We start from the raw sequence: 15,384 nt of genomic DNA on the forward strand, positions 1-15,384 counted from the left end.
TTTCCTCAATCTCAGTTTGTAGTGACAAATGAATGAGAATGGCCCTCTACAAGTAATTTATCCCAATTCCGTGTGGTTGGTTGAGCTGGTTCAGAAATAGAAGCCTAAACATATGATTTCTCTCAAACAGTTTATTAATTTAAGACTTGACTTTGAATGCAATATTCGTGACATCTACAAAGGTCTGCACAGATTGAAATATGACCTTATCTCAGATAACTTACCATAAACTACCATTAAACCTCACCACTTATTATAACTCACCTCATATAGATCATTGTCAAAAAATGTTAATAAAATTTCTTTGCATACACTTTCATAAAAACAATTTCTATATTTATGGTTATGGGATCTGACCATCATCAATCACTTCATTTTTTGCCGGAATTTGATGGGTGTGCATGTCCTTGCTAAATCTTAGTTAACAGTGCTCCTACCAGGCCAAAGCTTCTTCTTTGAGCTTATATGCAACACACTCAACATTCTTATCTTCTCAAATGTTTGCATAATTATATGCAATTTTGACCAATGAGAAATTGTAAAATTAAGACTATGTATGTTATCCCTTAAACATGGTATCCATGGAGGAAAATCAGGTACTTCTTACTTTAAGTGTAAATTTGATCTTCAAAATGATCTTTTCAGCTCTTACACCTAAAACAGGCATCAAAGTTCAAACTAAAGCCTCAAAAATCACTTGAATCCTGCATCACAGTATAAAGTAAGAATAGGTTAAACGGTTTGTTCTAACAAGAAGTCTTTGAATATCAAGAATGCAATCAACGCCCTTCAATCACTAGCTAGATCTGTAGAATGACAAGCTAGTTACCTTGTTGATAAGCTTAATGACTAGCTGGGAATAGGTTGTCATTAGAGATAAAAAAAACATCCAAAATAAGCTTCAGAATATTCTTTTTTCATTTTCAGACCCTATCCGTTCAACTTGCATGAAAAATTCTACATTTCACCTAACAAACCCTATGAATCAAATAGGGACATTTCATTCAACCGTTTCTTTATCCTTTTCTTACTTAGGTTTAGCCAACAAGATTGATCCACTACATCTTTTTGAGATTTACATATAATTGCAGGCTTTCTTTTTGGATATCATGGCCAATCAAAATTAGACGTGTTACACTAGATCTTGAATTCTGAATTCAAAAGATTTAATTTAGAAGATCTATAAATAGGGGTCACCTGCCTAGATACAGATCATTTGACCATCCCCTAGGTCCTCATCCAATTGTCTCCTAGGCTTCTTTTAATTTAGAAAATCTATAAATAACAGCAAAACACCATCGCGCCCTCATTTCAGAACATCTGACCAATATCTAAATTCCTCATCTAATCATCCTCTAGACTTACTCTACATTAATCGTTCCTACTTTCGCAAAAGAAAGCATTTACCAAAAAATTAAGTTTGTCAAAATCACTTGAAAATAGTAGTCAAACCATAATTACCACGATGCAAAATGGATACTAGAAGTAGTGTGAAGCAAAAGTGGAGGCGTATGGAAAGCAAATTTAAAAAAATGCAAAAAGTGATAAAATTGGAAGTAGAAACAGATAGAAAACGATTAGGAAGTGATATAGAATTAATGTTAAAAGTAAGGACGACATTATATACAAATATAATAGTAATATAAAAAATCATAAAAGATGATTGAAAATTAAGAAAAAACAAGGAGGAAACTGTTATATATATACACACACGGTGAAAGACCGGGTGAATTTTTACCCCTATGGTAGCTTAAGCTTATAGTCAGCTCTTCCGATCTTTGCCTCAACTTGATATATATATATATATGTGTGTGTGTGTGTGTTTAGGGTATTCATGTAATTTTTACCTTTTTTATTTTTCTTTCTTATAATTATTATTTTTATTCTCCTGTTTAATTTTTAATGGTGCTAGGAGCTACTAGGCGTTAAGACTAGTCTACCACTAGTAATCCTAGCCGTTACACTAGTCTAACAGCTAGTGTTTTGAATTCTTGTATATATAGGGGATCTCCCCCATTTTCTATTCAATGCATGTTTTATGCATTTTATTCTATCAATACAATATTTATTCTTTTTATAAGTGTAGTTTTTGTGAGTGCCTGTGCATTGGTGTTCTTGCCCTAAGTGGCATTGTGATTTTCAATATTGAAAGTTGACTACATTACATAGTATCAGAGTCTCAACTCTTGATCCTTGGTGAAGGTTTGCTCGTGATTGAAGTGTTCGTAGAATTGGTGTGTTCGAGTAACGACTTGAGGTGATCAAGGACCATTGTTTAGAGTGCCACATAAAGCTACTCCATCCTTCGTCCTTCATCCTCTTTCTCTTCTCTCTTTGTCTCTTATGGCCATGAAGGACAAAGTTGTCAACCTTCTTCTTTATAAGCTCAACTCTTCCAACTATATGATGTGGTCTCATTACATGAAACGTCATATATATATATATATATATATATATGGGAGAGGCGTGTGGGGGGTTAGTTGATGGTTCCGAAAAAGAGCTCACTAAGATTGAGAATGGAACCTTCAAAGAGATGAGAGGACAAAGGCTGTTGTGGACTTTGAAAAGAAATAGAAAGAGTGGAAGATGAGTCATTTTATGGCTCATCAATGGTGTTGATGTTTCAGTATGTTCCAACCTTGCTAAATTTGAACCAGCCAATGAAGCATGAGACTTTCTCAAGAGAATGTTCTCTTTGAGAGACATTGTCCATATATGTCATTTTTAAAACAAAGTATGAATTATGCAACAAGAAGAGATGTTTATTCGGGAGTATTATGGAACTTTTTCCAAACTTCGGGATAGACTCTCTATGCTAGAGCCAAAATCGTATTATCTACTTGATATTGAGCTTCTAAAAAACAAAGCGGAGTAATACTTTTAATCTGTTAATGAACTTAGACAGGAGTTTGAGCAAGTGAAGTCATCCCTATTCATAGTGAAGGCATTTCATCTAGTAAAGAAACTTTGAAAGAGTTAACTATAGAAGAGAATAGACAAGAGAATTTTGAACAAACAAAGACGGGAGGTGATTTTGTCCTAGTCGTGTCTAGATTGGGATTTGATAATAGACCGTACAAGCCCCCCTCATTTCTAAAAGCAAAGTAACGAGTATGAAGGTAAAAAATATATACTGTCTGTTATCAATAACAGGGGCACATTAAGCCTTATTTCCCTAAATGGAAGAAGAGGGAAGAAAAAAAGATTGAAAAAGTGGTTATGGTTGGGACTTCTCAAGAATCCAAAATAGGTGACAATGATGCTATGACTATCATAAATATGTGGCTGCATCAACTTGTAGAAGCTCTCCAACCATTGCTCAAAAGCTCTTAACCTCTCACGGGAGTGACTATCTATACATCGTCTCCTCTGGGTATGTCACCATTGGTGCATCTTTTCATATGACCCCAAACAAAACTTTTCTACCCGAATGCTATAGCGAATCAAGAGTATCTTATGTCATCGTCGATGGCACTTTTCCTAATGTTAAGAGAATAGGAAATTTTGAAAACACAAAGGTTTTTGTCTACTAAATGTTAAACTTATTCTAAAATTAAACCTAAACCTTTTTTTCGTTTCTTAAAACTGATCATGAATGTATGGTCACATTATCATCAAATTGTTGGTGTATGCAAGATCACCAATAAGAAAAGCTAATTGGGCAAAACCATAGAGGAGGCCTCTATGTCATGGATTTTCTACATTTACTAAAGAATATTTTTTTTGTTGTAATGTCCAAAATGTTGATGTGAATTTATGGCATAAAAGATTAGGACATCTTAATATGCCAAAACCTTCTCATTTTTAAATTTGAAAAAGATTTTCATTGTATTGATTTTATTCTTGGTAAAATGAAAACTTTACCTTTTGGACAAAGAACTTTCATGTCTACAAAACTTCTTGAGTAGATACATTCAGATCTTGCACTAGTTATATTTAAAGGAGGTTATGCTTATTATGTTATTTTTGTGGATAATTTCAAAATATATACATGGATACACTTTCTTAGGCATAATCCGAAGTTTTGGCTATTTTTAAAAACTTTCATAACTTTATTAAAAATAGATTTGAAAGTAATATATATGTATATATATATATATATATGTTCATTCAGATTCTTGGGGAGAGTTTGTATCAAATGAGTTTAAAAACTATTTAGATTCAAATGGCATTGTTCACCAAAGATCTTATTCCCACATGCCTCAACAAAATGATCTTGCAAGAGAAAACAGACATATTATTAAAATTGCAAGAATATTACTTGTTTTAAATAATATTTTCAACAAGTTTTGAGCTAAAGCTACGTTAATCGCCACATATCTTATTAATAGAATGCCTTCATCCTCTCTTAAAAATATTTCACCTATTGAAAAGCTTCCTAAAATAATCCAATATTATTATAGATTAAGAACCTTTGGATGCAAATCTTTTGTTTTGTATGAAAAAATTGAAAAGCTCTCTATTAATGCTATATCTTGCATTTTCTTAGGCTATGCAAAAAATAAAAAAGGATATATATGTTTTGATCACAAAAATGATAAGCTATATATTTCTAAAAATGTAAGCTTTATTGAATAAGAACCTTATTATGATTTAGAAAAGCCTAAGAAAGAAACCAAGTACTTTTTTCTTTTTGATCTCTTGTCTAAGGATACTAATTCTAATGCTTGTGATGAGTGCACTAATGTTGACACTAGCAATGATTCTATGGTTGATAATGCCAATGATACTATGGTTGGTGTTGAAGGATCTTAAGATCTTTGTTTGCAATATTCTAGACATAAATCTAAGACCTCCATGTGCTTTAGAAAAAAATATATGAACAATCAAACTCGAAAACCTACTAGTATTAGACAATCCACTAGAGTTTCCCAACCACAAAAAAATTGTTTTCTAAGAATTTTTTTCACCAAAATAAAGAGCTTGTTTTGCCTTTATACAATCCAATATAGAACTCAATTCACATTTTCAAGCTAAAGAATATTCTGAATAAATATAAGCCATGAAATCTGAAATAGATGTTCTAGAGAAAGTTAAAACATGAAAAATTCAATATTTACCTCTTGAAAAGAAACCCATACGATGTAGGTGGAGGTATAAGGTTAAAACAAACGTGATGACAAAGCTAAGTTAGTGGCCAAGGGATACTTACAAAATTTTGGGATAGAGTATAAAGAAACCTTTGCCCCAATGGCTCGTATGACTATACTTAGGACCTTGATAGCCATAGTATATGTTAAAAATTGGCTAATTTATTAAATGAATGTTAAGAATAAGAAAGGTAATTTGAATGAATAAATATACCTGGCCGCTCCATCGAGTTTGGATATTTCTAAAATTAAGGTTATTTTTTAACATAAAGTTTGATATGGTTTGAAGCATGCTCCAAAACCTTGGTACGATAAATTTAGTGAATTAATGATAAGACTTGGATTCAAGTCTTGTTTTACTAATACAACCTTATTTCTTAAGAATTCTAATGCAAAAAATATCATTTTGTTATTGTATGTGGACAATAGAACATTAAAATGATATTTGTGTTATTTTTTAGCATTGAAGTAGCCTTTTTCTCTATGTAGTGATTTATTGTTTCAAACTAAGTTTGTTTCATATATCATTGCAAGGCCAAAAATAATCGATGATAAAAGAGTGGAGACTCCAGAAATAATAAATGCCAAGATAATGAGTGATGATGAGGAACCATTAGAAAACCCCACGCCTTATCGACAGTTAGTTGGAGCTCTCACGGACATGCCAATTACTTGACTTGACATTATACATGTCCATACAACAATTCAATTCCAACATGCACCTACTTTTGTTCATATGGGTGTAGTATTACACATCATTCGATATATCAAAACCTCTATTAATAAAAAGTTTTTCTTATCTACTTTTAATTTAATAGCTTATATTGATTCTAATTGGGGAGGATACCTAAATGACCATAGGTTTTTGTGTATTTGTAAGTGACTTTCTAATTTCATAGAAATGCAAAAATTAGCATAAGGTATTATTATCGTCAACCAAAGCGGAGTATCGTGCTATAATAACTACAACTTCAAAACTCGTGGTTGAAACAATTATTAAAAGACATGGGAGTTCATTTGATAAAACCCTCACAATTATGTTGCAACAACAAAAGAAGCTTGCAATCACATATTTAATAAGAGAACCAAGCATATAGAGATAGATCATCATTATGTTCATAAAGAATTATTGAAGAAAACAATTTGATTACCATATATGACTTTAGAGCATAAATTGACAAATTTCTTCACCAAAGCTCTTTTATCATCAAGATTTCATTTTCTCCGTAGCAAACTTTTGGTTGTGACACCATAAATTTGAGAGGGTGTTATATATATGTGTGTGTGCATAGTAGATTGTATATAGGGTATTAATGTAATTTTACCTTCTTCAATTTTCTTTTTTGAAATTATTTTTTTTAGTTTTTTGTATTATTTTTAATAGTGATAGAAGCTACTAGCTGTTAGGCTTAGTCTAACGGCTAGTATTTTGAATTTACGTGTGTGTGTGTGTGTGTGGGGGGGGGGGGGGGGGGGGGAAGGTGGGGGAGGGATGTCCCCCATTTGTTATTCAATGCATGTTTTATGCATTTTATTCCATAAATAAAATATTTATTTTTTTTAGTGTGCTCAAGAGCTATTGTGAGCGACTTAGTAGTGCATTAGTATTCTTGCCCATAAGTGGCATTGCGATTTTCAATATTGCAACTAGAAAGCAAGGGAGAAGTGATTGGAGAAACAAGTGAGAAGCATTGTTCCCATTGCATAGGAAGCACGCTTCCCACTAATGGGAAGCACATTTCCTCATCATTTTCCCACTTCAAAAGCATGCTTCCCTAGGACGTGTGCATACAATTCTAGGGAGGCATTTTGAGTAAACATGAATCAATGAATACACCTGAAAGCCAATCCAAGAGAGCTTATTATATATGAAACAGACCTTAAAATAATTTTTAGATTCATCTTGTGGTCTTTTTTTATCCTCGGTTTTATTATCTACCAAGTTACACCGTATTTTATGATAATATATTTTGAGATCTTCAGCACTGAAATTATCATTGTAGGTTAGAGGCTTTTGAGGCAATGATAAAACAAAAAAATGACCATGAAAAGACAAATATTGACCTCCTTTGATGATTCAAAGTAAGTTGGAATTTATGTTCTTGTGGTGTCGGTTACTGTAGAAGACTAGAAGTTGTTGAAATGCTCAAACTCAGTCATAAGTTGATCTCCAACAGCACCATTACTTAAACAGTAGTTGCAACTTTGTAATACATTGTTGGCCATTGAACTAGAGAAGAATGAGACACTAATGTCAGCTAACACAGCAGGAAAACCTGAGAACAAGAGCACCATCTTATGTGCAATATATCCTTGAACTTAAATTTTACAGAATCCATAAGAAACTCCAGAAAAAAAACAGAAAAATCAAAGAAAATCGGAACTTTATTGATTGATAGAAAAAACTGAAATGCAACGCACTCAAATATCTACTTTGTTATATGTGACCTTATCTTTACTTTCAAGGAAGGACAGGGCCGTCCACTCTACCCCAAGTAGGCAACAAATGCTTTGAATCATAAAAGCACAATTTCAACAAACAATAATTTTGGGAGCGTAAGTTTCAAAAGTAACAATGTTAACTTGTAGATATTTGAAAAGAAGAGAGAGAGAGAGGTGGTTTGATCATACTCTTGAACAAATAAGACCGGAAAACCTACTATAGTGTCACAAGGATGATGGTTGAATGTGTTTGCGTGCACAAGAAGCAAGGACCTCTTGTCTCGTCTACATGAGGTCGGCTTCTTAACTCCCCTTCCTCCATTTCATTATTTTCCTGGGGCTAATTCCTGAACTACTTCGTACTGCTTTGTGTGTGTGTGCCATGTTTCAACACAATTTTTGAGCTTTGGGAGAACGATAGCGAAGATTTAAGAAACTAAGATGGGCTTGAGTTCATGTTTTGGATCCAACTTTCCATCTTTCAAACTCATCCACACTCAACATGAATGAGCTTGCATTTAGATGACCACCACCTCCATATTCCTGCATGTTTATTCCAGAACAAGTTCCATGAGTTCCAGTCTAGTCTAGAGCATAAACCAAGAATAAGTCGGCAGAAACCAAGTAATTCATGTCATCAACTGTCCATAATGTCATATATGTAAAAAATGTAAAAGACCATTTTAGCCAACTAAGATTGCAAATTACACTGATACTGTTACCACTATCAGCGAATGAGATGCTGAAAAGAAACAACAAACCTGTGAGATGATTGTTGTGTCTTCTGAATCCAGGCTCCTCAGGCTTATTTTCAGTACGTGCTCATTCTTTAATTCTGGGACTCTATACACAACAGCACCAATACCCCTGAACTTATAGAACCACCAAGCAAAAAAGGAAAAAGAACTTAGGGTCAATTTAAGAAATAGCAAATCCAGCAATGATCAAAAATAGAATAGAGCCGCGAAAGATTGAATCTTGGACAAAGACCTCAATTTCATATGGGAGCTTTTGACAGCCAACTGGTTCCCAAGCTCACTCCTTAGATTTGAAATGGAATCAGCATCCACAGCCTACAAGCAGAGCAGCAAGAAGCAGAGAGAGTTCTCATTTGTCAATATGGTACACAGAATAACAACATATATATATATATATATATATATATATATATATATTAACCGACTAGCATACCTCTAAAGCAAGTTGAAGCACAATATAGTCCAAAGGCAACAAATGTCATTGTTTTGCAACCGGGATAGAAATAGAAGGAATACAACACCAATATGAACGATGAAGTCTGGCTTTAAGAAAATCTTGTCTATGAAAGAAGTACAACAAACAACATAATGCAAGAGCAGTTTGGTCCTAAATTTGAATCTTATCTTTATTAGCATACCAAATGGAAAATCAGTTTGTGACCAATTATCTGTTATTTTGAGCTTGCAATATGCAATAAATTTTGAACATGGTTACTATGTTCTTCCATTTTTGGTCATGGCTTGAAATCCAGCTGTTAGAATTCATAGATCTGATATTCAGTCACACAAAGAGAGAGAGAATGAGGAGATAACACGCTGTTGAAGAAAGCCAAGATTCATCAAATTGAATCGGCTCACCAGACTTCATATTACATATTGGTTTAATACAAAGATTAGGGTACCAAAATACCATTTTACAACAGGTTTAAATTACAATCCAGCCATTAATGAATATGCTACATGGCTGTGTGTAATGGGCACGGATTGGATCTGGATCCTAGATCCAGACCCAAAATATGAGAAACGACTTCTTTTCACCCTCCATCAAGTTGTACATGGTTTTGAACATTCAAAATCCGTCCTTGGTCAGTCCCTTCGTAAACAAATCAGCAACTTGATCGGTAGTCCGGACAAACTCAGGTTCAATCTCCTTCTCCTCAACCTTTTGTCTCACAAAGTGTTGATCTATTTCAATGTGCTTGGCACGGCTATGATAAATGGGATTAAATGACATGTTGATGGCGCTTTGATTGTCACATAGGAGAAGAGCTCGGGAGACCGATTATCCTACTTCTGTCAACAAGTGCCTAATCCATGTTGCCTCGGTTGTGGCAGCTGCCATTGATCTATATTCGGCTTTTGTGCTCAATCTGGCAATGGCTTTTTGTTTCCTACTACTCCAAGAAACAAGGTTCATACCAATGAAAATACAATAGCCTAAGATGGACCTGCGTTCATCAGGATCTCCTGCCCGGTCTCCGGTCTGCATCCGTGTAAACAATAATTTCATGTGCATGTTGTCTATTCATCCTTTTCCTATACAGAAGACCATCTCCGATAGTTCCCTTCAAATACCGAAGAATACGCTTGACAACTTCCATATGCCCAACATGCGGCTCATGCATAAACTGAGATACCTAATTAACTGAGTAAACAATATGAAGCTGAGTGAAAGTGAGATATTGCAGCATCCCTACTACGATGCGATATCCCGTAGGATCCTCATACAACTCTCTATCTTGGAAACTAAGTTTCTGATGAAGAACACTTCGTGTTCTTAAAGGTTTGCAATCTTTCATACCTGCCTTGTTGAGAACATCAATAGTATACATATGTTGGGTGAGAGTCATTACTTCAGTAGTCCTGTCGACTTCAACTCCAAGAAAATATCGTAGCTTACCAAGGTCCTTCATCTTAAATATGTGATTCAGGAGCTCTTTGACCTACTCAATATGAGCATTAGAGTTACCTGTAATGATAATGTCATCTACATATATCAATAACAGGGCAACTATGTCTTGACATTTGAATATAAACAGAGAGCTATGTCACTGGGACTCGGCCAACTGGGTGCCGCACCCGCGTCGATGCAACGCGATGCGGGTGCAGCACCTGGTGCGGTCAACCTGACCCTGGGTGCAGTCAATGCACCCAGGGTCATTTATGTCCAACTTTTGGATTATATATATATATATATATATATATATATATATATATATATATATATATTTATATATATATATATATATATATATATATATTTATATTTTTTATATTTTTGCTGCACCCCCACACCCCCGAACCCAAAGTTTTTTTAAAATGCCATACCCCCGCACCCAAAGTTTTTTGAAAGTGCCGCACCCCCGCACCCGCACCCATGTGACATAGACAGAGAGTGGTCAAGAAGAGATCGACTAAAATCATATTTTTGCATTTCAAGAGAGAAACTATCGAACCAAGAGCAAGACGCCTGCTTCAAACCATAAATAGCTCTCTTTAACCAGAACACGTATTCCTTAGAGTCTCCTTCTGCATATCCAGTGGGTTGCTCCATGTACACTTCTTCTTCCAGATCCCCATGCAGAAATGTGTTTTTGACATCAAGTTGACTAAGCGTCCACTGATGCTCAATAGCTAATGATAATATAATTCTGATGGTACCCATTTTCACAACCGGATTGAAGGTCTCATCATAGTCCTGTCCTTGCTCTTGTGTGAAACCCTTTGCAACCAGTCTCGCCTTGTATTGTTCAATGGTGTCATCTGGTTTGTATTTTATTTTATACACTCATTTAGACCCAACTACATTTCTATCATGTGGTTTGGGAACAATATTCCAAGTACCACATTCATGAAGAGCCTCCATTTCTTCATTCATGACTTCAATCCATCTTTTGAAATTTGCGGCTTGATAAAATGTTGTGGGTTGATCTTCCTTACTCAAAGAAGTTAAAAAGAGTTGGAAGTCCATCGAGAAATTCTCATAATTGGCCCATCTTTCAATCAGATGTTGAGAGCGAGTAGATCTTCTGAGATCAAGAGTTTGAGGAGAATTCATTGTGAGATTCTTCACTAGAACCGGTTTTGTGAGAAAGAGAAAAGAAGAGGAGAATAGGGGTTGCGGGTGTCACGATTTCAATAATGAAATCGTGACCTAGAACCTGTATTTAAAGTTTTAACATACAATATGAGTCCGGGTCTGTTATAATATCCAAACCTGGTACATGGTACATCCAGTAACATGTGATATACAAAATACTACTTTTTCACCTCCCCTCAAGTTGATCACGGTTTTGAACCATGAACAACTTGCCTTTAAGCATCCAAAAACGATCTTTTGTTAAGCCCTTTGTAAATATGTCTGCTACTTGTCTTTCAGTATTAACAAATTCAGGCTCGATCTCTTTTTCTTCAACTTTTTGTCTTACAAAATGCTGGTCGATCTCAATATGCTTTGCGCGACTGTGATGTACTGGACTGAATGACATGAGAGCACTTTGATTGTCACACAGCAAGGTAGACCGAGAGATCGTTTCTCCCACTTCAATCAGTAAATGCCTGACCTATGTGACTTCCGCAGTAGCGGCAGTCATGGATCTATACTCGGCCTCAGTGTTTAATCTAGCGACGGCCTTTTGTTTTCTACTACTCCAAGAGATTAAGTTTTTTCCAATGAAGACACAATATCCTGATGTAGACCTTCGTTCATCTGGATCCCCTGCCTAGTCTGCATCACAATATACAGTAAGCTCACGCATATCCTGGCGAGACGATTTTGGAGAATATATCAACCCATCCCCAATTGTTCCTTTCAGATATCTGAGTATCCTCTTAACCGCCTCCATATGTCCAGTACGTGGTGCATGCATAAACTGAGACACTTGATTAACTGAATAAACAATATCAGGTCGAGTGAATGTGAGATACTGTAACATCCCTATTAGACTGCGATACCTGGTGGGATCCTCACACAGGTCTCCATCATGAGTGCTTAATTTTTGGTGGAGCACACTTGGAGTTCCTAGAGGTTTGCAGTCTTTCATACCTGCCTTGCCGAGAACGTTTATCGTATACTTGTGCTGAGTGAGAGTCAAGCCATCAGCTCGGCTATCGACTTCTACCCCAAGAAAATAACGCAAGGCACCAAGATCTTTCATTTTGAACCTCTGACCTAATAGGTTTTTCACTTCTTTGATGTGATCTCCAGAGTTTCCTGTGATGACAATATCATCCACATAGATTAGTAATAGGGTGATCACATTCTGCCTTATAAAAATGAATAATGAGTGATCCAGTAGAGAGCGTGAAAATCCATGCTTTTGAATCTCAAGTGAGAAGCTGTCAAACCAAGAACGAGATGCTTGTTTTAGGCCATAGATAGCTCTTTTTAGCCTGCATACATGTGTTTTACAATCTTGCTCGTGATATCCACGTGGTTGTTCCATGTAAACTTCCCCCTTCAAATCCCTATGCAAGAATGCATTTTTTACATCAAGTTGACTCAGCTTCCATCCATGTTCAACAGCAAAGGAAAGAATAATTTGAATCGTTCCCATTCTCACCACTGGACTAAAGGTCTCATCATAGTCTTGCCCTGCTTCTTGGGTGAACCCTTTTGCCACCAGTCTTGCCTTGTATCGTTCAATAGTCTCATCTGGTTTATACTTTATTTTGTAGACCCATTTGCATCCGACTACATTTTTACCAGGTGGTCTGGGAACAATTTACTAGGTTACACATTCATGCAAGGCTTGCATTTCATCATTCATGGCTTATACCCATTTGGTAGAAGTGGCTGCCTGATAGTACATAATAGGTTCATCTTCCTTATTGAGGGCAGTTAAAAAGAGCTGAAAATCCAAGGAGAATTTATTATAGCTAACCCACCGATCAATAGGATGTCGCATGCGATTGGATCTTCTAACCTCAAGAATATGAGAGGAAGTAGGTGCAGCTGCTGGGGCGTGATTTAAAAGGCCTGACGCGGTCGTTCTTTGTTTAGTATAGGAAATAACCTTGTATCTGCCTGGTACCGATGATGGTACTTCTTCCCCATTCTGTGATCTCGATGCACTAATAGTCTCAAACATTTCTTCTTCCGATTGCACGCAGTCTGAAGAACAGACTTCATTGGGACTAGCAAAAAGTTCTGAGTTCAGCCAAGGATAATAAACTTCAGTTATGGTAGAAGGAATATCCGTTGTGCCAGCTTTGTGATCAAAATTTTGTTCATCGAAGACAACATGTCTTGAGATTCTGATACATCTGTTAGCGGGATCATAACACATGTATCCTTTGTAGTCGTCTGCATATCCCACAAATCTACACTTTTGAGCCTTGTCCTGAAACTTGTTTCTCAGGGACCGATCAATGTACACATAACAAACACATCCGAAGCACGTAAATCATGATAACTAGGGTGAACCCCAAAAAGATAGTAATAAAGAGACTTATTTTCCAAAACAACCATAGGTAATCTATTTATCACATGTACGGCAGAATGAAAAGCTTTTGTCCACACATTGATGGGAAGATTACTGTCATGGAGCATACTCATTGCACTTTCGACGATATGCCTGTATTTTCGCTCAGCAATCCCATTTTGTTGAGGTGTGTGTGGACATGATACCCTTCCTATCCCATTATTTTGAAGAAAAGAAATAAAGTCACTAGATGAGAACTCCCCTCCTCCATCACATTGGAAAAATTGTATGGACTTAGAGAATTGATTTTTTACTAAGGAAAGAAAGTTTTGAAACAAAAGAAAAACTTCCGACTTATTTTTTATAAAATATATTCAGGTGTATCGAGAGTAGCTATCAACAAAAATTAAGTAGTATCTGCTTCCAGATCCAGAGGCAACTAGGGCAGGTCCCCATACATCAGAGTATATTATCTCAAAAGGCTTTGAAGCTCTCTTATTAACAGAGTGAAAAGGCAATGCATGGCTTTTGCATAAAAGACAACTGGAACACTTTTGACTTTTCTCCTCCACATTGAGACTTTCTTTTGGAATGAGATTATTAGAAACAAGTTTCTCAATAAAATGACTCCCACAATGTCCTAACCGACTGTGCCATAGGAAAGGCTTATTACATTCAGAAACACTAAAAACATTTGCTGAAGAGAAAAAACATGACTCTAATGAAGACTTCAAATCCAGTTGAGTAGAGCGGACGAGATGACATGGAGCTTCTTGAAAGACATACATATTTCCTTGTCTCTTTCCTTCAGCGAATGTTTCCCTCGTGTGAAGGTCCTTGACCTGCACAGAGAAGAGAGTGAATTCGACTGAAGCATGATTATCATCAACAAGTTTAGAAACAGAGACAAATTTTTTCTTGATATTGGGAGCATGAAGGACATCAGAAAGTTCAAGAGTAGAATGTGACATGGGAATGACAGATTTTCCAACGTGAGAAACAGGATGGTAGGATCCATCTCCAGTGACAATCTTACTTTTACCAAAATAAGCAATAGGTTTAAAAAGTTTACCTGCATCACCAGTCACGTGAGTTGTTGCCCCTGAGTCAACGAACCAAGTTCCTTGATCATTCTGCTTTAAATTCAATTCTGACAAGGCGGATATCAACAGATCTCTAATCTCTCCATTGTCTCTGATATTGCTGGACTTTCTTTTTGGTTGTCTGTGGAGTCTTTCCTTTATTTTCAGGATTGTGCCAACAATTCGCCTTGATATGCCCTCTTTTGTTACAAAGAAAGCAAGTGGGGATAGATCTTTGTCCCTGAGCATGGGTCGACATATTTGGAGTGGGAAGCAATCTACGTCCTCTGTGTCCACTTCGCCCTTGTCCTCCTCGCCCCCGTCCTCGACCATAAGTCACCCCTGTGGAAAAAACTTCTTAAAAATTTGCATGAGCGTGGGTTTCTTCAGAAAATCCTTTCAGAGTCATTTCATACTGAATTAATTTAGCCCGCAACTCATCAAAAGTAGGAAAAGCAGGCAAGCACAGTAGTGAAGTGACGATCATATTATAATCGGATCCCAATCCACTCAGAATTTGTTGCACCATATCACTGTCACTCACTGCACATCCTATAACTGCAAGTTGGTTTGTGATAGTCTTCATCTT

At 36.1% G+C, this 15,384-nt stretch overlaps 1 protein-coding gene across 1 annotated transcript in view; it reads right to left on the reverse strand.

Moving 5' to 3' along the window:
• Window positions 1-7,586: 7,586 nt before the first annotated feature.
• The window catches only part of LOC149835743 (DHHA1 domain protein), a 38,502-nt gene continuing 30,704 nt past the window's right edge, over window positions 7,587-15,384 (reverse strand). Inside the window, exons 5-7 of the mRNA XM_090010643.1 lie at window positions 8,523-8,605; window positions 8,294-8,399; window positions 7,587-8,075 (exon numbers count right to left, since the gene is read on the reverse strand). Coding sequence (XP_089866769.1) covers window positions 7,986-8,075; window positions 8,294-8,399; window positions 8,523-8,605 — 279 coding nt within the window. The 3' untranslated portion in view covers window positions 7,587-7,985. The remainder of the gene's footprint in view (window positions 8,076-8,293; window positions 8,400-8,522; window positions 8,606-15,384) is intronic.

This window comes from Nuphar pumila, chromosome 6 (assembly GCF_984573655.1).
Source record: "Nuphar pumila chromosome 6, dmNupPumi1.hap1.1, whole genome shotgun sequence".
Classification (NCBI taxonomy): domain Eukaryota; kingdom Viridiplantae; phylum Streptophyta; class Magnoliopsida; order Nymphaeales; family Nymphaeaceae; genus Nuphar; species Nuphar pumila.